The following is a 23,880-nucleotide window of genomic DNA, read 5'->3' on the forward strand; positions in this document are numbered from 1 at the left end:
CCAAGGATCGAAAGGCAAATGCTCATTTTATATTAAAATTGTTATGTGACAGTGTTGTTCTGCAGCCATATCTACGAGAACTCCTCTCTGCCAAGTAAGAAACTTTAATACAGTGCTTAGATTAAGATATAGTTTAGCTCCTTTTACTGATTAAATGGATCTTTTTTATTGTGCATAATCAATTATGTGAATCTAGACTAGTAATCATGACCCAAGATTATATTTCCCTTCACCACTAAGATTTCCTCAGTGAAAGAGATTATTCTCAATATTATAAAGTATACACTAAATAAATTGATAAGTAGGGCACTCTGTTGGCGTCATTAATAAGGAGTTACACAGCCAACCCACAGGTAGGTGGTTTGGATCCACCAGGTGGCTCTGTAGGAGAGAGACGAGCATTCTCCTCCTGTGATGTTTACAGCCTCTGAAAACCTACTGGAGGGTCAGCATCGGATTGATTCTAACTCCAGAGCATTAACATCATGAGGTTAGGATTTACAACTGACAGGCTAATTACCTAATACTGAGTTTAAAGCCTAGCCGATACATTTATTAAGGGACATAATTTAAACCACTACAATGACAGAGCTGTATAACCTTCATGTAAATGGTAGTATGGTGGGTGAGAGAGAAACAATCGACAAGGATTGGATTTAGAATTTTTTTTAGGAGGGTGAAAATTCAGTGCAGGCATATTAAAATATACAGTACCTTTTAAGAGAAAATAATAGCTAATGTCAATATATGTTATTTGGGAGGCATTATAAAGAAAGCATTTTTAATTAATAGCTGTTTAATTCTCACCACAATTAATTAGATTATTATTATAACCTCCTCATCTGGGAAATATTAGAACATGGATCCTAATGTTAAATCAGTGATTTGATTTCAGAGATGCTATACAGCTATTCTTTAGTTTTGTGATAACCAAGGTTGGTGGGGGAGAGGGGGAGATTATAGGTTATGAAGACAAAGTTGCTAGAGATGGTTTTCTTCCTTAAATGAAATAAGAGACTAGAAAATAATACTAAAATAACAGTGTTGATATTTTTCCCCTCCATCATGAACATATATTTCTTACATAATCAGAAAGTAAAACAGTTAATAACTTTATGAAATTTTTAAAAAATAATTTAGGGATGCAAGAGGGATGACCCCATTTATGTCAGCTGTAAGTGGTCGCGCTTATCCTGCTGCAATTACTATCTTAGAAACAGCCCAGAAAATTGCAAAAGGTAAGTTTATTTTAAGCCCTAAATGGAGTTATTTTAAAAATTAGAATAGATTGATTTCTGGGTGGTTTTTTGTGTTTTGGGTTTTTGTAATTTTAGTTGTTAAATGATAATTTCCAGCTTCAAATAGCTAGTATAAAATCTTACTGAAATAATAGGCTGATGATATTTCTTCTAAGTTAGAATTCCTGCTTTATAGAAAATGTTAAAGAATATCCATTTTGGTCATGCAACCTTTAGGAGATTAGTTATCTTTAAAAAACACTGAAATAAAAGAGACCTGGAGAAGTGGAAAAATATCCCTTGCTCATGGATAGGAAGACTCAATATTATGAAAATGACAGTACTACCAAAGGCAATCTACATGTTCAATACCAATTCCATTCTTCAATGAGATGGAAAAGGCAATCTCTTAATTTCATTTGGAATGGAAAGAGTCCCCAGATAAGAGAAACAAGGTAGGAGGCATCTCACTCCCTGATATCAAATCCTGCTATACTGTCGTGGTTGTCAAGACAGTGTGGTACTGGTACAATGACAGACATATAGATCAATGGACTAGAATAGAAAATCCAGAAATCAGCCCATCTATCTATGATCAATTGATTTTTGACAAGGAGATGAAATCAGTTAAATGAGGAAATGACAACTGTCAAAATTGGAAAACTATCTGTAGAAAACTCAAGATTCACACCTCACTCCATACACAAAAACCAACTCAAAGTGGATCATGGACCTTGTTCTAAAACCAAGGACTATAAACTTCATTAAAGAAAAGCTTGGTAGAACTTTAGAAGTCCAAATCCACAATATAAACAGTCTTCCAAGCATCCTGAAAAATCTACAACCAGGAGAAGATAAAATAGATGAAGGGGACCTTTCCTTTTAAGAATCAAATTCATATGCACATCCAAAAACTTCTCCAGTAGGGTAAAGTGGGAAGCCACAGACTGGGGAAAAAATATTTGGAAATGACATGCCACATAAGGGACAGGTAAATAACCCAGTTGAAAAATGGGCACATGATATGAACAGACACTTCACCAAAGAAGACATTCATATGGCAAATAAACACATGAAGAAATATTTAAAATCCTTAGCTCAAAGCGAGATGCAAATCAAAACAACTATGAGATAATCATCTCACCGCAGTATCAATAGCAAAATTTAACAGAGCAGCAAACATCAAATGCTGGTGAGGTTGTGGAGAAACCACGATGTAAGGCTGTATGGCACTTTCTCAAAAAGTTGCAAATAGAAATACCATTTGACCCAGCAATTCCACCACTGGGAATATATCTCAAAGAGACCATAGCTGACATCCAAGCAGATATATGCACACCCATGTTTATCGTGGCTTTATTCACAATAACAAGGAGTTGGAAACAACGTAAGTGCCCATCAACAAATGAATGGATAGAGAAGCTGTGGTATATTCACACAATGGAATACTATGCTGCACTGAACAACAAAGAACTCATGAATGAAATATACGAAATGGGTGACCCTGGAGGACATTATCTGAGTGAAATATCTCGGTCATTAAAGGACGAAGATTGCATAGTGCCACTGTTGTAAAATGGGGCTGACATTGGGGTTGAGGGGAGACTGAGAAAGATGGGCTACATTATGTATACTGCATTGAAACAGATGAGGGAGAGAACTGTTTAAGGGGATATATGATTAGGTATTATTATCATGACAAGAGTCCAGACTGAAGGCTGCATGGCTGCATAGTGGAGTGGACTAGAGGGGAGGGAGGCTATTGTATAACAATGAAAACTTTTATTTTTCAAAGAGAAGAGCGAATTGGGGCGAGGGGTGGGCAGGGAGAAAAGTGCAACAATGAATGAATAGAAATCCAAAGTCTCTGTAAACTTTCATTAAAATAAATAATAAAAAAATTAAATATAAAAACCAAACAAAAAACCCCACTGAAATATAATTTACGCCATTGTCTATGATTTGCTAAGTAAAGCTGGGATTTGAGTCTTAACTGCTTCATGTGTCATTAATGATTCATATGGCTAATTTGTACAGTAAAGTGTTTCCATTGGATGAAAGTAGCAGGTGGTTGTGACTGAGTCACTTTTTGATACATGGTCTACTATTTTCTTATCCTTTTTAGCTGAAGTATCCTCAAGTGAAAAAGAGGAAGATGTATTTATGGGAATGGTGTGCCCATCAGGTACCAATCCTGATGATTCTCCGTTATATGTTTTGTGCTGTAATGATACCTGCAGTTTTACATGGACCGGAGCAGAGCACATTAACCAGGTAATGCTTCCCTTTATCTCTGCTATCTGTAGGATTTCCTCTTGTAGCCATGCCCATATGGCACTGCAGTTGCAGTGCTTAACTTTGGAAGATAGTTCTTAAAACACAGAGTGTTAAATTACTGGAAATGTTCATAGAATGGTATAATCTGACCCATAGTTTTAACAGAGTTAGATTTATTTATTTATTTAGTTAGTTAGTTAGTTAGTTGTTGTTCTTGTTGTTAAGTGCCATCGAGTCACAGGCGACTCATAGCAACCCTATGAAGGAGAATCCTCAACGCTGGGGTGTCTCTAATCCTCTCTCCAGGTTCATAGGTTTTCTGGAGGCAAGCTATTACGGAAGTGGATGCCACTCCTCCTTCAAAGCTTGTTTTAATCAGGGAGCTCCACCCCACTCTCTGTCTGCATTGGGTAACCAACCATTAATGCATTTGACACATCACAGTTTTCAGCCTCACAGCAACCACAAGTTACCGCTGTACAGCGAGTGAACACACAGGGCTATACAACCTAGAGGAATGTCTGAACAAAAAAAATGAAAGACTGGCCCAAGAGCCGCAGATTAAAGTCACCCACCTTTGGCTTGGTAGCATCACTTTCTGTCCACTGGGTCAGCTGATCTCTGTGTTGATGTTATTGTTGTTAAGTGCCGTCGAGTCTCAGGCGACTCATAGTGACCCTATGAAGGAGAGTCCTCAATGCTTGGGTGTCTTATGCCTATTTTTTCATATATAGTAAAAAATTTTTCCCTTTGTGTAATGTAAAATGTACATCTTTTTAAAAACACACTATTTTAATTTTAGGATATTTTTGAATGTCGAACTTGTGGCCTGCTGGAGTCACTTTGTTGTTGTACAGAATGTGCACGAGTTTGTCATAAAGGTCATGATTGCAAGTGAGTACAGTGCTGTGAATTGCTTGGATTTATATTGCTATTTTAAATAATTAAGCCATATTATAATTCAGAAAGCGTGAATTGTTTCTAAGTTGCTTTATATTAAAATGTGGTTTTTATTTACAAGAATTCTTTGAATTGTTTGTTTTTTGCTAGTTTTAGCATAAACATTTCTTTAAACACAACTGTGTTAATATGTTAAAAAATGTACTTTCTTGTGTTGAAACTCAGATCAAACTCATCCTTGGAGAGATACATTTTGGAATGTTTTTGAGTGGATTATCCAGCCAGAATGTCACAGTTCTTTAGGGTTGTCTTTACTGGCAGGAAATTGGCCATAGGCATTAAGGGTTGGGATAAGAATTAGAAAACCTGGATAAATTACGTAAAGCAGCCAGAATGTCACAGTTCTTTAGGGTTGTCTTTACTGGCAGGAAATTGGCCATAGGCATTAAGGGTTGGGATAAGAATTAGAAAACCTGGATAAATTACGTATATTGCATTGAAACAGATGAGGGAGAGAACAGTTCAAACGCAATATGTTATAAGGTATTATGATTATCATAAAAGTCCGGAATGAAGGTTGCGGAGTGGCGTATACTCGGGGCGGGGTGTGTATGTGGGGGGAATTGTATACCAATGAAGGAATTTTTCTTTTAAGAGTAAGAGGGAACTGGGGGTGGGGCATGGGTGGGGAGAAAAGTGCAACAATGAATAAATGGAAATCCAAAATCTCTGTAAATGTTCATTAAAATTAATAAAGGGAAAAAAAGAGACTTATAGTAAAGGTTTAGCCTGTGCTTTATTTTTAAATATTATTTCCTAAACTATTTAAACCATTGAGTTGCTATGGGTATTAGTTGCGCAAACCTAAAAAACACGAATACATTTTCTCAGAAGTGTCATTATCATTATCAGTGAGTGCCTCAGAGTCATCACCAGCTATAAATGTGCAGGCTAACTGTCAAATGTGAAGATTTTATGAATGAAAAATTAGATTATAAATCCAGCTGTTGTTGTGTTTTAGCAAGTTTAACAAGAACCTTATTTATTAAAAGACTCTTGGCTAATATTCATGTCTTCCCTGTTTTTAGCATCTAAAAGAGATAGCTGTTTTTTATTAGATGTTTACAGAAAGAACAGAGACAGTGATTGGCAGGTAATTAATTAAAGAAGACATTCTAAAGGTAGTGACTGCTTTAGAATCATTGTGGTATTTTTCTTCTTCCAGAATTTTTTGTTTCCTTGGAGACTTAATACTGATAAGTAACTCTTCCTTTTAGATGAATGTCAACAATTAGCATTTAGTAAAATACACAATATACTTTTTCATTGTTTGACTTGTATATTAATATTTTCTAGACTTAAAAGGACATCACCGACAGCCTACTGTGACTGCTGGGAGAAGTGTAAATGTAAGACACTAATTGCTGGACAGAAATCTGCCCGTCTCGATCTGCTTTATCGTCTCCTCACTGCTACCAATCTTGTCACTCTGCCAAACAGCAGGCAAGTTTGAGGTTTTTTTTTTTTTGCAAGTGCGATTTTTAAGACATAAAAGTAGTTACATTGACAAGAGCAGGCCTGTGTTTTCTCACCACCATGTTCTGGTTTGCAGGGGAGAACATCTCTTGCTGTTTTTAGTACAGACGGTTGCCCGACAGACTGTAGAGCATTGCCAGTATCGGCCACCACGAATCAGGGAGGACCGGAACCGAAAAACAGCCAATCCTGAAGGTGAATATATCAGACAGCTATGACAGTACATGAGAAGAAAACAGTTTCTTTCTTACCCATTCTTTCTTTTTCTTTTTAGATTCAGATATGCCTGATCATGATTTAGAGCCCCCCAGATTTGCCCAGCTTGCGTTAGAACGTGTCCTACAGGATTGGAATGCCTTGAAATCCATGATTATGTTTGGGTCACAGGAAAATAAGGACCCGTATGTATTCTTTAAATATTTTTAGATGTCTCTGTTTCTTTCTTCTGTGAGTGTAATAACCTTCTAGTGACAATAACATTCTGCTTTTGCCTTCCCCTCAAGTCTCAGCGCCAGCAGTAGAATAGGACATCTTTTGCCTGAAGAACAAGTTTACCTCAATCAGCAGAGTGGCACAATTCGGCTTGACTGTTTCACTCATTGCCTTATAGTCAAGTGTACAGCAGATATTTTGGTAAGTTCTGAATTTTTAATAAAAGTTCATGAAAAGTAAGCTTTTCTTGCTTATCATTCTTGTTTTTACTAACCCATACTATTAAATTCATAACACTATATTAAAAAGAATGAGATTTTGAGGTGATTTAAATGTCCCAATGTACATCAGAAAGTCATTCTAACGAAGCATTCTAAAATGTATTAAACCCAACAAGAATACTCCAGAGTCACTGTACTAAAAAGAATTAACTCTGAAAAAAATTCAGGAAGTAGTGTATGATCAAGAAGCAGTGGTAAAGAAGGAAGAAGTTCAGGCTGCACTGAATGCAGTGATGAAAAATAAGGTCCTAGAAATTGATGGGATACTTCATTCAGTTAACAAGTACAGCCCTGGATGTGTACACTACTAGTCTTGTGTCAAAAAATTTGGAAAACCGGCTGTTTCCCTTCCAAGAAAGAATTCCTAACAGAATGTGGAAATTATTGAGCAATATCATTAATAGTACATGCAAGTTAAATATTGCTGAAGATGATCCAAAAAAGTGAGAACAATATATTGATGGTAAATTTCCAGAAGTTGAAGCTGGAATTAGTAGAGGCCATGAAACCAGGGATGTCATTATTGATGTCAGATGGATCCTAGCTGAAAGTAGAGAATATCAGAAGGATGTGTTTTTTTGACTGATGTTGTGTTTGATTGACTTATACAATGGCGTTTGACTGGATCATAACACACTATAACAGCAATGTGAAGGGCTTGTTGTTCAAAATGGCTTCTCTAGCTGTTGCCAACTTTTCCACATGAATGGTGCCATATCTGAATAGGGCATGTTAGCCTATCCACAAAGGGACTGGCTAGTCTTGCCATTAAATTGACTGGATAGAGCAGTAGAGAGAGGTAGAGCCTTGCTACCAGCAAAGGAGAAGCGGGTGTGCAGAGTGTGTCCTTGAGACCAGAGTATTTCAGGCTAGTTAGACCTACAGAAACAGCAGCCATGACTGACTCAGAGGACCAGAGACCCAATATGAGACAGAGCTAACCGTGGGACTTCTACCCTCCAAGGAAACTGAGCTAAGAGCCTTTGCCCAATTTTGTTGAACAACTCGGGGTGGGGGTGGGGTGGGGAGAGCCATAATTGGCAGGAGTAAGGGCTTTATGACTCAGGCCTAAAACCATGAGACTCGAAGCTAAGTTACCTTCGAGTATATTTCTGTCCTGTCTATTTTCTGCTGCTAGCCTGAATTACAGACTTTTGACTTCCCCACTGTGGTTAATGTGTGGTCTGTGAACTATCACATTGGATTTTGAACCCAGTAAAACAGTGAGATTGGTATTGTTGTTGTTGTTGTTTAATGCTGTCGAGTCATAGACGACTCATAGCCACCCTATGAACGAACAGTCTGAGCACTGTTCGTACATAGAGCTTCTGGAGGCAAGCCATTTCAGAAGTGGATGCCGCTCGTGCTTCCAGGCTTGATTTAGTCGGGAAGCTCCAGCCAACACTGGCCACCATGGGTGCCCATTACCACGACTGGTATTAGGATGACTAAAATAGATACAGGAATGTGAGAGACATGTTTGACTACATGGGAATTGGTTCTGTGCTGTTGATGTTCTTGACAGGGACAGTTCCCCTTTGTGAAATTGATAAAGGTCAGATATAGCCATCCCCATACTATACTTGCTCTTTACAGTGGTTAACACTGCGAAAAATGGGAATCTTAAAACATTGAATCATTCTCAAAGAAACCTATATTCCAAGACCAGAAAACTATTGTCTGAACAGAGCAAGGGAACACTGCATGGCCTAAAATCATGAAAGGTATGCATTAGGCCTGTATCCTTTCTCCATATCTATTAATTCTGTATGCTGAGCAAATCATTCGAGAAGCTGGACTCAATGAAGAAAAATAGGGCATCAAGATAGGAGGAAGACTGTTACGCAGATGACCCAACTTTGCTTTCTGAAAGTAAGGAGGACTTGAAACAACTTGTTGCAAAAAATCAAAGGCTTCACTATGGAGTACATTTCAATAACAAGAAGACCGAGATCCTCACCACTGAACCCAGGAGCAACATTATGATAAGTGGAGAAAATATTGAGGTTGCCAATGGATCATCTTAGTTGAATCTATAATCAGCACTCTTGGCACCAGCAGTCAAAAAAGAAAAAGACTTACACGCTAGAAAAGTCTACCGTAAGGGACCATTCCACAATACTGAATGCAATGATGCCACTTTAAAGACTAAGGTGCACCTGTTTTGTCACTTGCTCTGTGTCTGAGAACTAGACAATGAAAATGGATAACATAAAATGCTTTTGAGTTGTGATTTCAGAAAACAGTACTGAGCCACGATAGCCATGTCATTGTTGTTAAGTGCTGTTGAGTATCACCCATAACAACCCTATGATAACAACTCTGAACCCTGCCATCCTGTGCCATCCTCTCAATCTCTGACACACTTGAGCCTATTACTGCAGTCACTGTGTCAGTCTGTCTGGTTGAGGGTCTTCCTGTCCTTTGCCAACCCTCCACCTTTCCCAGAATGATGTCTCTTCTCCTAACAACATTTGCAAAGTATGTGTAGTGAGAGTTTTGTGTTACTGAGGGAAACAAACCCAGTATATAAATGAATAGAACAAGGTTCAAAATTAATACATTTGATATGAAAGTAAATATTTTGGTTAAATTTTTCTTGGGATTTTATGATATGTTGATACTGAAAGTAGAAGTTGGTACTTTGTGAATATTTGACCATCTTATGAAATGTCTCAGTTATAATAGAGTATAATTTTTTTTCAAGCTTTTAGATACTCTATTGGGTACGCTAGTAAAAGAACTCCAAAACAAATACACAGCTGGACGTAGAGAAGAAGCTGTTGCTGTAACAATGAGGTTTCTCCGTTCAGTGGCAAGAGTTTTCGTCATTCTCAGTGTGGAAATGGCTTCATCCAAAAAGAAAAAGTAAGGCATGCCTTTTTCTTTGGTGTATATGTGGTTCTGTACACCTTTGTGTGTGTGTGTGTGTGTGTGTGTGTGTGTGTTAATGCTTTTCTGTTTTTACGTGTATGATGTTTTTGTGTGTATTGTAGTAACATCATGTCTGTGGAGAATTCTTGAAGGATCTTTCTTCTGTTTTTGCTTTAGCAACTTTATCCCCCAGCCAATTGGAAAATGCAAGCGTGTGTTCCAAGCGCTGCTGCCTTATGCTGTGGAGGAGTTGTGTAATGTCGCAGAATCGCTGATTGTTCCGGTCAGGATGGGCATTGCCCGCCCAACTGCACCATTCACTCTGGCCAGTACGAGCATCGATGCTATGCAGGGCAGTGAAGAACTCTTTTCAGTGGAGCCACTGCCCCCACGGCCATCATCCGATCAGTCTAGCAGGTGACTTTCTAACTAATGAAATTCTGATCAACTCTTTCTCTGGAAATGTTATGTTTAGTTTGCTTAAATTTTTGTGTAACCACTCAGACTATGTACATGAGTATTCATTACAGAAATGGTAGTTTTCCTGTTTGAACATATGAAAGCACTTTAACAGTTAAACGTATGTCTGCGTATTGAAGGTAATAAGCATGTAGCTGTAGGGTGACTTATATTTTGGAATCACATTGTTTTTATTATACCATCAAATTAATCCTGTAATTTTACTTTCTGGCTTTGCTTATTTTAAAATTTAAATACAGTGTGCGGTAAAGCCAAATTGAAAGAATGAATGAATCTATACCTTTTCTTGAATCCTAAAGCAATGGGCTACAAGGCTGGAGAAAATGCTAGAACATGTAATCATCTTTTTTTTTTTTTTAATTTTATTATTTTTATGTGAGTGTACCGTCAAATCAGATCTGACTGGTACTGGAGGAGATTGTCCCTCCTTCCCTGGCAGAGCATCTGGTGGATTCGAACCGTCCGCCTCTGGGATTGTAGTTGCAACTCCTTACCACTAGGCCACCAGAGCTCCCCTGAACATGTAATCTTTTTTAAAAAATTTTTTTTGTGTGTGTATACCATCAAATTGGATCTGACTGGTACAGGAGGAGATTGACCCTCCTTCTCCAGCAGAGCATCTGGTGGATTCAAACTGCTCACCTCTGCCTCTGGGATTGCAGTGCAGCTTCTTGTCACTAGGCCACCAGAGCTCGCTAGAACATGTAATTTTTTTACTGTATAATTTAAATAGTGTCAGAAATCTGGAGCTTTTTTCTAAAGCAATGTTATTATTTAGGATAATAATAATTTTCTTGTTAGAAGGTTATTTACTAAGAAATTTCAGTCTGTTTTGATAGAGTAGTTTTTAGAATGAAATTGTAAGCTTGTTGAATTAGAATATTAGAAATGACAACCTTCTGGTGTCCCTTAGCACAGTAAGAATAGTGGTACGGTAGGTGAGGTGTGGATCGCTGATAGGTCAGTGAGGGGGCTCCAGCAGCTGTTCTGGGGGTGAGGATGAGGCATATTCTGCTCTTGTAGAGTTTACAGCCTGGGAAGCCCTCTATGGCAGTTCACCTCTGTCCTGTAGGTCACAGGGAGTTGAAATTGACTCAGTACTAGTGGGATTTCATTTTTGCTTGGTGGGTTTTTTGTTTTCTAGGGGGAGTGGTGATGAATTGAGATGCTTTTTTCTGCAAGTTTAGTGCTTCTTGAACTTTAATATGAATGCAGAACATACAGGGATATTAATGATACGCAAATTCTGCTCCTTTAAGCCTGGGATCTGGCGTAAGATTGTGTGTTTCTATCAGTGCTGCTGGCTCAGGAGTTGCACTTTTTGCCGATCCATCTCCCATGGAGAAGCTCGTGGATTTGAGCTGTGTGGGACTGCAGCTCAGCTTCTTGTCACTAGGCCCCCAGAGCTCCTGTTCATACCACACTAAATCAGACCTACTGGGACCTTAAAGAACAGGGTAGATTTGCTTCATAGGTTGCCAAGGCTGTAAATCTTTGCAGAAGCAAGTCTGCTTCTTTCTTTCATGGAGCAGTTGGTGTATTCGAATCACCAACCTTTCTGTTAAGAGCCTAACACTTTAACCACTGTCAACAGGGTTGTTGTCTCAGGGCCTTCAAACTCAAAATAGTTTTTTATTAGTGAATAAAGGCTAGTATCAGAACATTCAGGAGTTTCATACTGCTAGTATGGAAAACAGTTTTAAGGAGAGGTTTTGAGCTGGTAGAAGCTCACAGAAATATATGCATTAACACGGATTTGAAATCACTTAGAATAAAAGTGGTACACATCTCAAGATTAATAAGTTAATGTGGTAAATAATTTCTTTTTGAATTTGTAGTTTCCAGAGATGCTATAGATGATTGCTGACTTCTAAAAATTCTTAGGCCAGACTTTAAATACCTCTTGCAAGTATGTTGTATATAAGGAAGCCAGACACTTAGAGTGAGAAGCATATGACATGCCCTCTGTCGGAAGTGTCATAGCAGATTTCCTGTAATCTTCTTGTCCTTTACAGTTCCAGTCAGTCGCAGTCCTCCTACATCATCCGGAACCCTCAGCAGAGGCGCATCAGCCAGTCCCAGCCTGTCCGGGGCAGAGATGAGGAGCAGGATGATATTGTTTCAGCAGACGTGGAAGAGGTGGCTATAACTGTTTTAATTGGGGTAGATGAAAAGCTTTTATTTTGGAAGAGGAGAAAGGCAGAGTATTTACTATTAAGTTTTACTAGTAATAGTTTAAGACTAATATGTGCATTTGCATCCAGCTTTTAGACTTTTAGATGTCCTCCTTTGTGGCTATACATACTGAAATTGTTTTAATAATAATTGATTTTTTTGGATAATAAAAATGGGACACAAATTTACTTTTATGGAAAGTTAATAGTAAAGATTTAAAAAAAAAACAACAAAAACATTGCCATACATTTTAAAGGTCAAGATGATATTGCATATATATGAGAGAAATTTTATCTCATGGCAGAAGTATTTTTATAACTCCTTGTATCCCCACAGATAAAGTTCTTAAATCTTTCCAATTTGAAAATAATAATGAACTTTGTAATACTAATGTATTTTAATAGTAAATTGTCAATAATAATGAGGCTTTGCAGAACTTCTAAGCATATAATACTTTTAATCTCCTGTAGTTAAAGTTCTTTGTGTTTTACTAACTGCTATGGAGAGCCACTGATAGAGATACGGGTTTATTATGTACCTTGATTGTATTGTCTACAAATAAGATTCTGGATTTAGGTTGAGGTGGTGGAGGGTGTGGCTGGAGAAGAAGATCATCATGACGAACAGGAGGAACATGGGGAAGAAAACGCCGAGGCAGAGGGACAGCACGATGAGCATGACGAAGATGGTATGCAGTTATTGGAGAAACTATCTCACATGAGTAAATTGGATACCTTTAAAAGGAGACAACTAATACAGAGAAAATCACCTCTTGATGTGTAATGAGGTGTTCAGCATCCTAGCTTCTAATGGATTCTGTAGCATCTGTATAAAAATTTTCTAGTTACATGTTGTTGGGTTGCAACTGACTCAGTTCACGCTCCAGCAGGGTTTTGGAGGCTGTAAATTGCATGGGATTGTCTTTCTCCTGCACAGCAGTTGGTGGATTTAAACAGCTGAGTCCATTTAGTTTGGCAGCACACCACCTTACCACTAAGCTACCAGTGCTCCTTATAAAAATTTGTGTCGGCAACGATCCTGTTGCAGCTGCTGCCCAGTCTTTTTTGACCCCTAGAGGTCCTTGTTTGTGCTCTGGTGGACCTTTTGGTTTGCAGCTCCCAGGGACGACTAAGGAGAGGTGTTACTGAGTGTGTTCGCACGTATTGTTGAGTCAACTCTGACTCACAGCAGCTTCATAGGCCAGAATAGAAAACTGCCCCATAAGTTCCAAGGCTGTAGTTTTAACAGGAACAGATTGCTACATCTTAATCATTTGGGGTGATTGGTAGATTAAGACATCTGACTTTTGGTTATCTCTACCACCAATTAAAAACTTGTGCCATTCAGCAAGCGTATGTTGTTATTGGTTGCTGCTGAGAAGAGGCCCGCTCATAGTGAGCTACCTTGTGTGCAGTACAAAGAAACCCTGCCAGAATCTGCTACACACAGTCTCGCTGTGCTGAAGCCTGTTGTTGAAGTCACTCTAACAGTAGTCCATCTAATTGGTCGTCTTGTAGTAAAAAATAAAGCTGCTCTGTCAGGTCTGGTGGCGGCATAGTCCATAGGGAGTTGTGCTGCCAAATCAACGGCCCCACCTCTCTTGAGGTTGAAATCCATTAGTAGCTATGAAGGAAAAAGATGGACAGTCTCCTCCAGTGCACCTTGGAAACCCACTAGAGGGCCAACTCTAAATCACCTCCATCTCGAAGGCAGCGAGTTTGGACAGGGTTTCCAATCTCTAGGGAAGTAGACTGCTTCACTAGTTGGCAGATTGGAACTGCTAACCTTTTCTTTAGTAGCCAGTTGTCATGTGTTTAACAGTTAGGGCCATCAGGACCCAATAGTCCAAGCAGTACTTGAACAAGACTAATTTGGTCTAACTCTGTAATCAGATAACTTGATATAGACCATTACTGTTGCTGAAAAAGGGACATTGACTGTGCTTATTAGCAAACTATATCCATGCATATGTAAAATAATCGGTGCTCTGATGACATAATCCATAGCATGCTGCACTGCTCACCAGAAGGCTGCATCTTTCTGGAGGGGAGAAGATGGGCAATCTTCTTTGAAGATTTACAGCCTCGGAAACCTGAAGTTGGGTCACTGAGTCAGACTGAGTTGACAGTAGTGAGAAAGAGAAATCTTTTTTTTTTAATAGAATTTTCTTTTCCTTAAACGGTTTATAAGAAGAATATAAGTAATTGCATTGTGAAACATGTGGATATTAGAAAAAAGGAAAACAAATGACCTAGTAATCCCTCCATGTGCCAGTAGTGTCTTCCTCTGGGCATGCATCCCCTTTTAGACTTCCCCTGTACAATCAGTGCCTCTGCATGACTTAAATATTCTATATCATCCCATCCTATTTTAACTGAAAGTATTTTGCCCTGTTTGTTACATGGCATCATAACATCATAACAGCCATAGGCCGGACTTTTTTGGACCAGCCGTATCGCAGTGTGAAATACGATAAACTGAGTATATGTATAGGCTCTGCCTTTTGACCTATGTATCCATGCATCCACCCTGCAAATAGCAAGGATAGGCATTTTTAACGTCTTCTTCCTCTCGTGTCCTTCTCTGACAGACCAATAAATAAAATAGATCAAAGTGGAAGAGTTGCACCTTACCCATAGTGCTCTGCCCAATGATTGAAGTTTCCTGCTAGATACTTTTGGTAGATTTTAATAGTTCATTTAATACCTTAATTTTCCTAATCATTCTTCTAATACTAACATTTACTATTACATTGTTGTTAAGTGTCCTAGAGTCTTAGACTACCCATAGCGACTGTAGCTGTAGGCACTTCCTCCCCAATAAGCTCATGCCCTATTGCTAGTAACAGCCACACCCTAGTTTCAACGCCAAACCAGAAAACACAATTTTGCAAAAACTAGCCATTCTGCCCATCTTCCCAGCCTGGAAATGGCCTCAGATTAGTGGCCACGTCAGCACCCCTTTTCTGTATTCTCTTCACCTCCTTCCCCTACATTGAGCTTTTCTTAATTCATATTCTTATGATATTCTGGCTTGACCTGTAGTCGGTTTGTGCACTTTACCCCTTCTAATTATTATTAATGTATTTTTTAGGGAGTGACATGGAGCTAGACCTGTTAGCTGCAGCTGAAACAGAAAGTGACAGTGAAAGTAACCACAGCAACCAAGATAACGCTAGTGGGCGCAGGAGCGTTGTCACGGCAGCTACTGCTGGCTCGGAAGCAGGTATGCTCCCTCGTCCCAACAACCGTCTTGTTTACGCTGAGGCTCTGTGTATTCAGCATCACCCCGTGAAACTATGAGATCCATAGCATGCCAGAACCTTTAACTTTATTCATTTGTCCTATAGATAAGATTGTTGTTGTTGTTAAGTGCCATAGACACTGTTGTTGTTAAGAGTCATAGATGACTGACTCTTAGCGGCCCTATGAACGAAAGACCTGAACGCTTGTATTACTTTCATCATTTCTCTAAGTTCATAGAGTCTCCAGAGGCAAGGTATTTCAGAAGTAGATGTCACTCCTGCTTCCAAGCTTGTTTTAATTAGGAGTTCCACCAAACACTGTCCACCTTGGGTAACCATTATCACATTTGACACATCAGTGTCATAGTGTTAGCATCACAGAAACCACAGTTACTTCTGTACAGCAAAAGGACAGATCAGTGCTATACTACTTCGAAGAATGTTTGACCAAAATTAATTAAAACCAGGCCTGAGGGCCCAAATGCCTTTTTTTTTTCCTTTTCTTTTCCCTGCCTCTTTTTAAACTGTCCCTCCATAAGGGCTATCCACTTAGCTTTGTATCCAAAGACGAAATTTGTAGGTGAAAGGAGTTAGCCTTCGTTACAGACTGGTTAATTTCAGGGTCAAAAATATGGAACGCTTCACAAATTTGCATGTCATCCTTGCGCAGGGGCCATGCTAACCTTCTCTGTATCATTCCAATTTTAGTATATGTGCTGCCGAAGCGAGCACCCAAATGCCTTTTTAAATAGGAGGCCAATATAATCAACTCACAGCCAGTTACCAGTAAACAATGCCCCAAAGTCTCACAAGAACCAGAAATCAAAACCTCTGTAGCATCAGACTGATTCAGAATACTCTCCACCTGGATACCAGACCCTTTACTGGTGAATAAATGTCTTTTTAATAGGCTGAATACAGTCAGCTTGCAAAAAGCAATTAACTAAAGGCATGAAAGAAGAAACGATCTTAAAAGATGGTTGGAGGGTGGGGAACTGGAAGAATAATCTGGACAACTTCCAGTGATCTAATAGTGAATACTGAATCCTTAAAGAAAAGGAATGAGGGAAAAATACATACTGGAAAAAACAGAGCTAAAAAAAAATCTTTTCAAACTCAATTAAGAACTATAAACTCACAGACCCAAGAAGTTCGATAAACTTGAAGTACAAGAGGAAAATTACAGCAAGGTACAACACTGCTTACAACCATTGCAAAAAAGAGAAAGCTTAAAGCAGTCAAAGGAAAAAAGTTATGTGATATAGAAAGGAACAAAGCTAAGATTGACATCTGACTTCTGGGAAATAATATAAGCAAAGAGAAAATTGTTATTTTGTGCCCCCAGAGGATTGCAATTCATAGCAACCTCACCCCACAGCATTCCTAGGCTGTAATCTTTATGGGAGTGCACCACAGGGATTTTCCCCTCCTTGAGCCACAGGTAGGTGAGAACCACTAATCAGTATTTAACCAATGCACCACCAGGGTAAACAACAGAATACCAAAATTAAAGTACAGGATCAGCAGAAATGAAGGGCACCTCTAATGGCCTGATCTGTTTGTAAAACATCACAGTTACAAAAATTCAGTGAGATTCTGCTTCAACACACATGGCAGTCACCCCAAGTTGGAATCTGTTGCATGGTTGTAACTGTTGTTATTAGGTGTCAAGTCAAGTATATATCTCATAGTGACCCCATGAACAACAGATCTGAATCCTGTCCTGTCTAGAATGTAGATAATATTAGGGAAGAGAATACTCTGTGATCTCTTCTCCCACCTTTCTGATTTTTGCATAATACAGTCATGTTAATGGTGGGTTTGTGGACTGTTTAACACAACTTGGCATTCTTTCTGCTCAGTATACAAATATATTTAAAATTTTCCATTTTCCTGTAAGTCGGTGTACATTGAATTTTAGGTGGGCATGGGAATGGCGATGGGTAAGAGGAACATATTGCTACTTTGGGCTAGATAATTTTAGTTACAGTAACCTCAAAATGGTTTTGATTTAAAAATTAAAAAAATCTTTTAGGAGCAAGCAGTGTTCCTGCCTTCTTTTCTGAAGATGATTCTCAATCAAATGACTCAAGTGATTCTGACAGCAGCAGTAGTCAGAGTGACGACATGGAACAGGAGACGTTTATGCTTCATGAGCCATTAGAAAGAACCACAAATAGCTCCCACGCCAGTGGTGCTGCCCAAGCTCCCCGCTCCATGCAGTGGGCCGTCCGGAATACACAGCATCAGCGCGCGGCCAGCACAGCCCCTTCCAGCACATCCACACCAGCAGGCAAGTCTTATAGCTCGGGACCCCTGCAAATACTTCAGTAGAATTTATTATAATTCTCTACGTTCACCTAGAGAGCAACTTAGTTTTTAAAAAAGAGTTCCTTAACTGTTTCACTACCTTCAAGTCTTAATGATGGAAATGTCATTTACATGCTATTGTAGCGGAGTGTCACATTCCTGGCCCTCTGGACTGAAAAGCCCTCTGTATTTGGAGGGTTGCACTGTGACTGCCTAGTAGCATTCTTGGCCTCTAGGCATTAGATGCCAGTAGCACCCTTTGCACTTCTCCTCTCACTGCCTCAGTTGTGACAGCCACACATGTGATTGCCAAATGGCCCTTGCACATGGTGCCTGGTTGTTGTGTTGCTGTGTGCCGTGGAGTTGGAACCGACCCAGAGTTTACCCTTCAGTTTTCAGAGGCAGTAAATCCCATGGGAGGAAATGACCCGTCCTCCCACCTAATAGGCGATGACTCGGAACCATTGCAGCACAGCTTCTTAAGCACTAGGCTGCTAGAACTCCTTGACCCTGGTGGAGAGCATTATAGTAATTTTCGCCTTCTTTCCCTTATGTTCTATGCTTTAAGGAAAGCTTTTTATTCATCTAGCAGTTAGTAGCAATAACTATATACAGTGCTAGAGAAATACAGTCATCAACATTATCTCATTACGGTTGTCCTTTTTCTTTACAGCAAGTTCAGCAGGTTTGATTTATATTGATCCTTCAAACTTACGCCGGAGTGGTACCATCAGTACAAGTGCCGCAGCTGCAGCAGCTGCTTTGGAAGCTAGCAATGCCAGCAGCTACTTAACATCTGCAAGCAGTTTAGCCAGGGCTTATAGCATTGTCATCAGACAGATCTCAGACTTGATGGGCCTTATTCCTAAGTATAATCACCTAGTATACTCTCAGATTCCAGCTGCAGTGAAATTGACTTACCAGGATGCTGTAAATTTACAGGTATGAAACCATTTAAAAGTTAACTCGTTCAAATATTTATCATAGTTGCCAAGTATGAGAATTCCAGCATAATGAAAATTAATTTTGTGAATGTTTTAATGCTTACATAATACTACTAAATTACATTCGACTGTATTTGATAGTTTTAACTATTTAGTTTGATCTTCATAGAACTATGTAGAAGAAAAGCTTATTCCCACTTGGAACTGGATGGTCAGTATAATGGATTCTACTGAAGCTCAATTACGTTATGGTTCTGCATTAGCATCTGCTGGTGATCCAGGACATCCCAATCATCCTCTTCATGCTTCTCAAAATTCAGCGCGAAGAGAGAGAATGACTGCACGAGAGGAGGCTAGTTTAAGAACACTTGAAGGCCGACGGTAGGAAATTCATAAAATGCCTATGCGTTCACATAGAGCCCTTACATACTATAGCAGATCCTTTTTGATTGCTATTACATAAGCCTTCACCCTCTTGGAAGGGGGATGTAAGTGCCTTGCATTTTGAAACCTAAAACCTTCTTTTTAAATTGCCAGGCAGCTGAGACTTAAGTTTAAGAATATAATTTGTATACCATACACTTTATACCATACACCCATTGCAAGTGTACGTATAGTCAACAGTTTTGAATGGTCATGAGCTCTCCTTGTGGATAGTACTATCTCATTGTGGTTTTCATTTTCCTGTTGACTCATGTTGAACATCTTTTCATGTGCTTATTGATCATTTAGCTATCCAGAATCACTGCCTATTTTTAAATTGGATTTTTTTATCTTTTTATTACTGGTTTTATGAGTTCTTCATATATTCTTGATATAAGGCACTTAGCAGATAAATGAGTTGCAAGAATTTTCTCCCATGCTGGAGTTTCTTTATCACCTATTTTTATGGTGTCCTCTGAAGCATAACACTTTTTAATTTTGATTAAGTCCAGTGTATCTGTTTTGATTTCTTCTGTTAGCTGTATTTTTGGTCTTGTTTCTCTACTTTTGGCCATCGTTCTCAAAGTGTGGTCTCCACAATAGCATTATTACCATCATCTGGGAGCTTTCTACAAATGTGGATTTTTGGATCTTGCCAAAGACCTACTGACACTATAGGTCTGTGGACAGTTAATCTATTTTAACAATTAAGCTCTTCTGGTGATTCTGATGGATGCTGACATGTGAAAACCCCTATTTTAAGGGAAGGAATCCATTTTGCCATTCCATCAGACTTATTATTCTGTATAAAAGCAAAGGAGTATATATAAATCAGACACAATGACTGTTTTTCTTAAGCAGGGTTAAAAGTTTTATGAGGTGTTTTTTTTTTTTAATGGATATTTTCAGTTCCTAATCATAATGTTAAGTTTCATATTTGTGTATTTCCTTTTGCTCCCAACAGGCGTGCCACTTTGCTTAGTGCTCGTCAAGGAATGCTGTCTGCTCGAGGGGACTTCCTAAATTATGCTCTGTCTTTAATGCGCTCTCACAACGATGAGCATTCTGATGTTCTTCCAGTTTTGGATGTTTGCTCATTGAAGCATGTGGCTTATGTTTTTCAAGCCCTTATCTATTGGATTAAAGCAATGAATCAGCAGACAACATTGGATACACCTCAACTGGAACGCAAAAGGTATCTATACTGTTCTGAGGCTGGGCTTGAGAAATGCTCCTGGGGTACGTTCTTCATTAGGGCCCAGCAAGTTTTCATAGTACAGAAAGGAAATCCCACAACAACACTGCATGCTTTAACTCCATAACTACTGCTCACATAAATATTTATCATCATTTTTGTCGGGAGTTCGTGTAGGTAGTCTTTGTTTCTTGATGTGATTAGGTTTCGGTTTCTGAGCTCACTTTGTAAAAACAGTACATATAATTGGCTGGTCAGTCTACCATTTCCCTACCATTGTTTGAAATTGGTTAGATACTGAAGAGAGAGGCCTTGTACGTGCTTGTTTCTAGCCTGCCCTTCATTTGTGTTCACATGATACAAAACGTTCATGTAAAAGGAATTCATGTAAAATTAACACTTGTTTCTTTTAAAGGACACGAGAACTCGTGGAACTGGGTATTGATAATGAAGATTCAGAACATGAAAATGATGATGACACCAATCAAAGTTAGTGCACAGATAATCTACTGCAAGGAATGGCTGCTTCCTCAGTGTTTTCCCCTTCAAGCTTTTTTAACGTCATTCTTTTCTGTTTGGGTGGGAATGCCTCTTAGATTCTTTGCATTCCATTTCTTGGTTTTTTCTGTTTTCTTCCTTACACATCATTGCATTATATGCTTCATAATGAATGATGAAGTAAAGAATGAGTTGAATTTTTCAACAGTTTCCCCACTCTCATCTGTGTATGTCTGTTTTGCAGTTCTCTTGCTTTTATCCTTACTTTGACTCTTTAAAAAAAAAAGAGTATAGGTAAATATTAAAGAAAATCTTGGGGGGAAACTTTGTTAAAATGAATAAAAAATAGATTTAGTCAAGAAAATAAGGTATACCAGTTATAAATTCCAAACAATAAGAAAACTCTAAAAGTTAATAAATGAAACTACAGAAAATACTGCAAACATGGTTTTCTCAGAAATTTTTATAATACAAAGAAATTTTGGAATCTTCTGCACAGCTATGATGTTAGGTGGGCATTGAAAAATCTATTAAAAGTAGGACTAAATAGCCCACTTGCATGACTTTTATCACTGGCTATTACTTTTATTCAGTCTAGGAAAAAGGCAGCTGAGCAGGGGAAACCCAGTCATAGCTATTTGCCATTTTTACGGCATAAAATAAGCAGCGCCCAGAGATTTATTCCTCTAAGGAGTATTGAAGCTGGTGTGCTCACTTCCTATTGGGTTGTCTGAGTTGCCTAGGCATTGTTCTCTGAAAGCAGTCTTACAGAGGAGAGAGAAGAACTGGCCAGTAAGCAGGTGCCCACATAAGCTCAAGACAGTCTCCTCGTTTTGCAGTTTCAGTGAATTGGGTTCTGAATGAGCTCAGGAAACTTAATTGTGTTCTGGTTTGAATTTCTAGAGAGAGAAAGTGATATGGGAATCCTCTACTCCATTCAGAGTTAAGAATGTATTACTGGTAATACCTTAAATTACCACTTAAAAGATACTGCCAAATTTTTGGTTTATTAACTTGCTACTGAGTGGCATTAACATTTTGTATTGGCCAGAGAAACATTCTTTTAAATTGTCAGTAATTAATTTCCCTATAAACAAAGCATTTTCTGTTTTTCTGTTTAGGTGCTACTTTGAATGATAAGGATGATGACTCTCTTCCTGCAGAAACTGGTCAAAACCATCCATTTTTCCGACGCTCAGACTCCATGACGTTCCTTGGGTGTATCCCCCCGAATCCATTTGAAGTGCCTCTGGCTGAAGCCATCCCTTTGGCGGATCAGCCGCATCTGTTACAGGTGATTTAAACAAGCCTGTCTTAAGATTGTAATTAACGATTTCTTTGAACCATTCGGTGTAACTAGAATATTTTTATTAAATTCCAGCCAAATGCTAGAAAAGAGGACCTTTTTGGCCGTCCAAGTCAGGGTCTTTATTCTTCATCAGCAAGTAGTGGAAAATGCTTAATGGAGGTTACAGTGGATAGAAACTGCCTTGAGGTAAGATAGTAAAAATACTTAATACTTTGCTAATACTATTAGTTAGTAACCACTTGTGTTCCAGAATCCAGACTTTTGAAAAGCAGTGAGACAGAAGATTGTTTTTCCAAAATAATGCTTAGTGTCTTACGGCCTTAAGAGAGAAAGGATTCTAGCATTGTTACTAGCTTGTTCTGAGACTAATGACAGATCGCCCAAAAGATGCTTTTGTGATTTACAGAAGTGGCTGTTGTGTGCTGCTAAAAATTTACATTTGCTTAGATTAATTGTATATGTAATTTTTTCCTGGAAGTTTTCTTTTGACTCTAAGGTAATTTGAATCTTAATAAATAACTTGCATTGCTCCCAACTCATAGCTGATTCTAGTGGGTTTCTGAGGCTGTAAATTGCACAGGAGATGGTGTTTTTTTTGCCTTGAGTGGCTACTGGACTTGAGCCATTAAAAAGGCAAGCCCACTGGTCTGGTAGCACAACTCTTTCTGTGCAGAGAGGTCTTCTGGAGCTCCCTTAGATTAATAAAATAGCATTAAAATGATTATGTTGCATATTTCTATTTGCTCGGCACTATCACAGTTAATCTTCATACTGGGTTGATTTTATGGCTAAGAAGTTAAGGTTCACCAAAGTCCTTGGCACTGTCAAATGGTTCAATGTCAGAAATGGATATGGATTTATAAATCGAAATGACACCAAAGAAGATGTATTTGTGCATCAGACAGCCATCAAGAAGAACAATCCACGGAAATACCTGCGCAGTGTAGGAGATGGAGAAACTGTAGAGTTTGATGTTGTTGAAGGAGAGAAGGGTGCAGAAGCAGCCAATGTGACTGGTCCAGATGGAGTTCCTGTAGAAGGGAGCCGGTATGCTGATGACCGCCGCCGTTACAGACGGGGGGCTACTATGGCAGACGCCGCGGACCTCCCCGCAATTACGCTGGGGAGGAGGAGGAGGAAGGGAGCGGCAGCAGTGAAGGATTCGACCCCCCTGCCTCTGACGGGCAGTTCTTTGGGTCCCGAAGTCAGCTGCACCGTCCCCAGTATCGCCCTCAGTACCGGCAGCGGCGGTTCCTGCCTTACCACGTGGGACAGACCTTTGACCGTCGCTCTCGGGTCTTTCCCCAGCCCAACAGAATGCAGGCTGGTGAGATTAGAGAAATGAAGGATGGAGTCCCAGAGGGAGCCCAACTTCAGGTTCCAGTTCATAGAAACCCAACTTACCGCCCAAGATACCGTAGGGGACCTCCTCGCCCACGACCTCCCCCAGCTGTCAGAGAGGCTGAAGATAAAGAAAATCAACAAGCAGCCAGTGGTCCAAACCAACCAGCTGCTCGCCGTGGATACAGGCGTCCATACAACTTCTGCCGCCGCCCCCGTCCTCCTAATGCTCCTGCACAAGATGGCAAAGAGACCAAGGCAGGTGAAGCACCAACTGAGAACCCTGCTCCAGCCACCGAGCAGAGCAGTGCTGAGTAACACCTGGCTCCCAGGCACCTTCACCATCTGCAGGTGACCTAAAGAAAAACGACCATCTAAAAATACAACAAAGAAGACAGACAGACAGACAGAACACCATGACCA

General features: G+C 39.3%; 1 protein-coding gene and 1 pseudogene across 1 annotated transcript in view; both read left to right on the plus strand.

The window, feature by feature from the left end:
• The window catches only part of UBR5 (ubiquitin protein ligase E3 component n-recognin 5), a 164,612-nt gene that overhangs the window by 105,648 nt on the left and 35,084 nt on the right, over positions 1-23,880 (plus strand). The window contains exons 24-43 of the mRNA XM_006897174.1: positions 6-94; positions 1,141-1,238; positions 3,364-3,512; positions 4,318-4,409; positions 5,772-5,918; positions 6,028-6,146; positions 6,226-6,352; positions 6,455-6,584; positions 9,372-9,532; positions 9,716-9,955; positions 12,034-12,157; positions 12,770-12,881; positions 15,287-15,418; positions 17,473-17,730; positions 18,421-18,689; positions 18,861-19,072; positions 20,079-20,309; positions 20,725-20,798; positions 21,929-22,101; positions 22,189-22,302. Coding sequence (XP_006897236.1) covers positions 6-94; positions 1,141-1,238; positions 3,364-3,512; positions 4,318-4,409; positions 5,772-5,918; positions 6,028-6,146; positions 6,226-6,352; positions 6,455-6,584; positions 9,372-9,532; positions 9,716-9,955; positions 12,034-12,157; positions 12,770-12,881; positions 15,287-15,418; positions 17,473-17,730; positions 18,421-18,689; positions 18,861-19,072; positions 20,079-20,309; positions 20,725-20,798; positions 21,929-22,101; positions 22,189-22,302 — 3,051 coding nt within the window. The remainder of the gene's footprint in view (positions 1-5; positions 95-1,140; positions 1,239-3,363; positions 3,513-4,317; positions 4,410-5,771; positions 5,919-6,027; positions 6,147-6,225; positions 6,353-6,454; positions 6,585-9,371; positions 9,533-9,715; positions 9,956-12,033; positions 12,158-12,769; positions 12,882-15,286; positions 15,419-17,472; positions 17,731-18,420; positions 18,690-18,860; positions 19,073-20,078; positions 20,310-20,724; positions 20,799-21,928; positions 22,102-22,188; positions 22,303-23,880) is intronic.
• Positions 22,901-23,775, plus strand: LOC102851886 (annotated as a pseudogene).

Source organism: Elephantulus edwardii, unplaced genomic scaffold, assembly GCF_000299155.1.
Source record: "Elephantulus edwardii isolate Elephantulus edwardi_28Jun2011 unplaced genomic scaffold, EleEdw1.0 scaffold00202, whole genome shotgun sequence".
Lineage (NCBI taxonomy): Eukaryota > Metazoa > Chordata > Mammalia > Macroscelidea > Macroscelididae > Elephantulus > Elephantulus edwardii.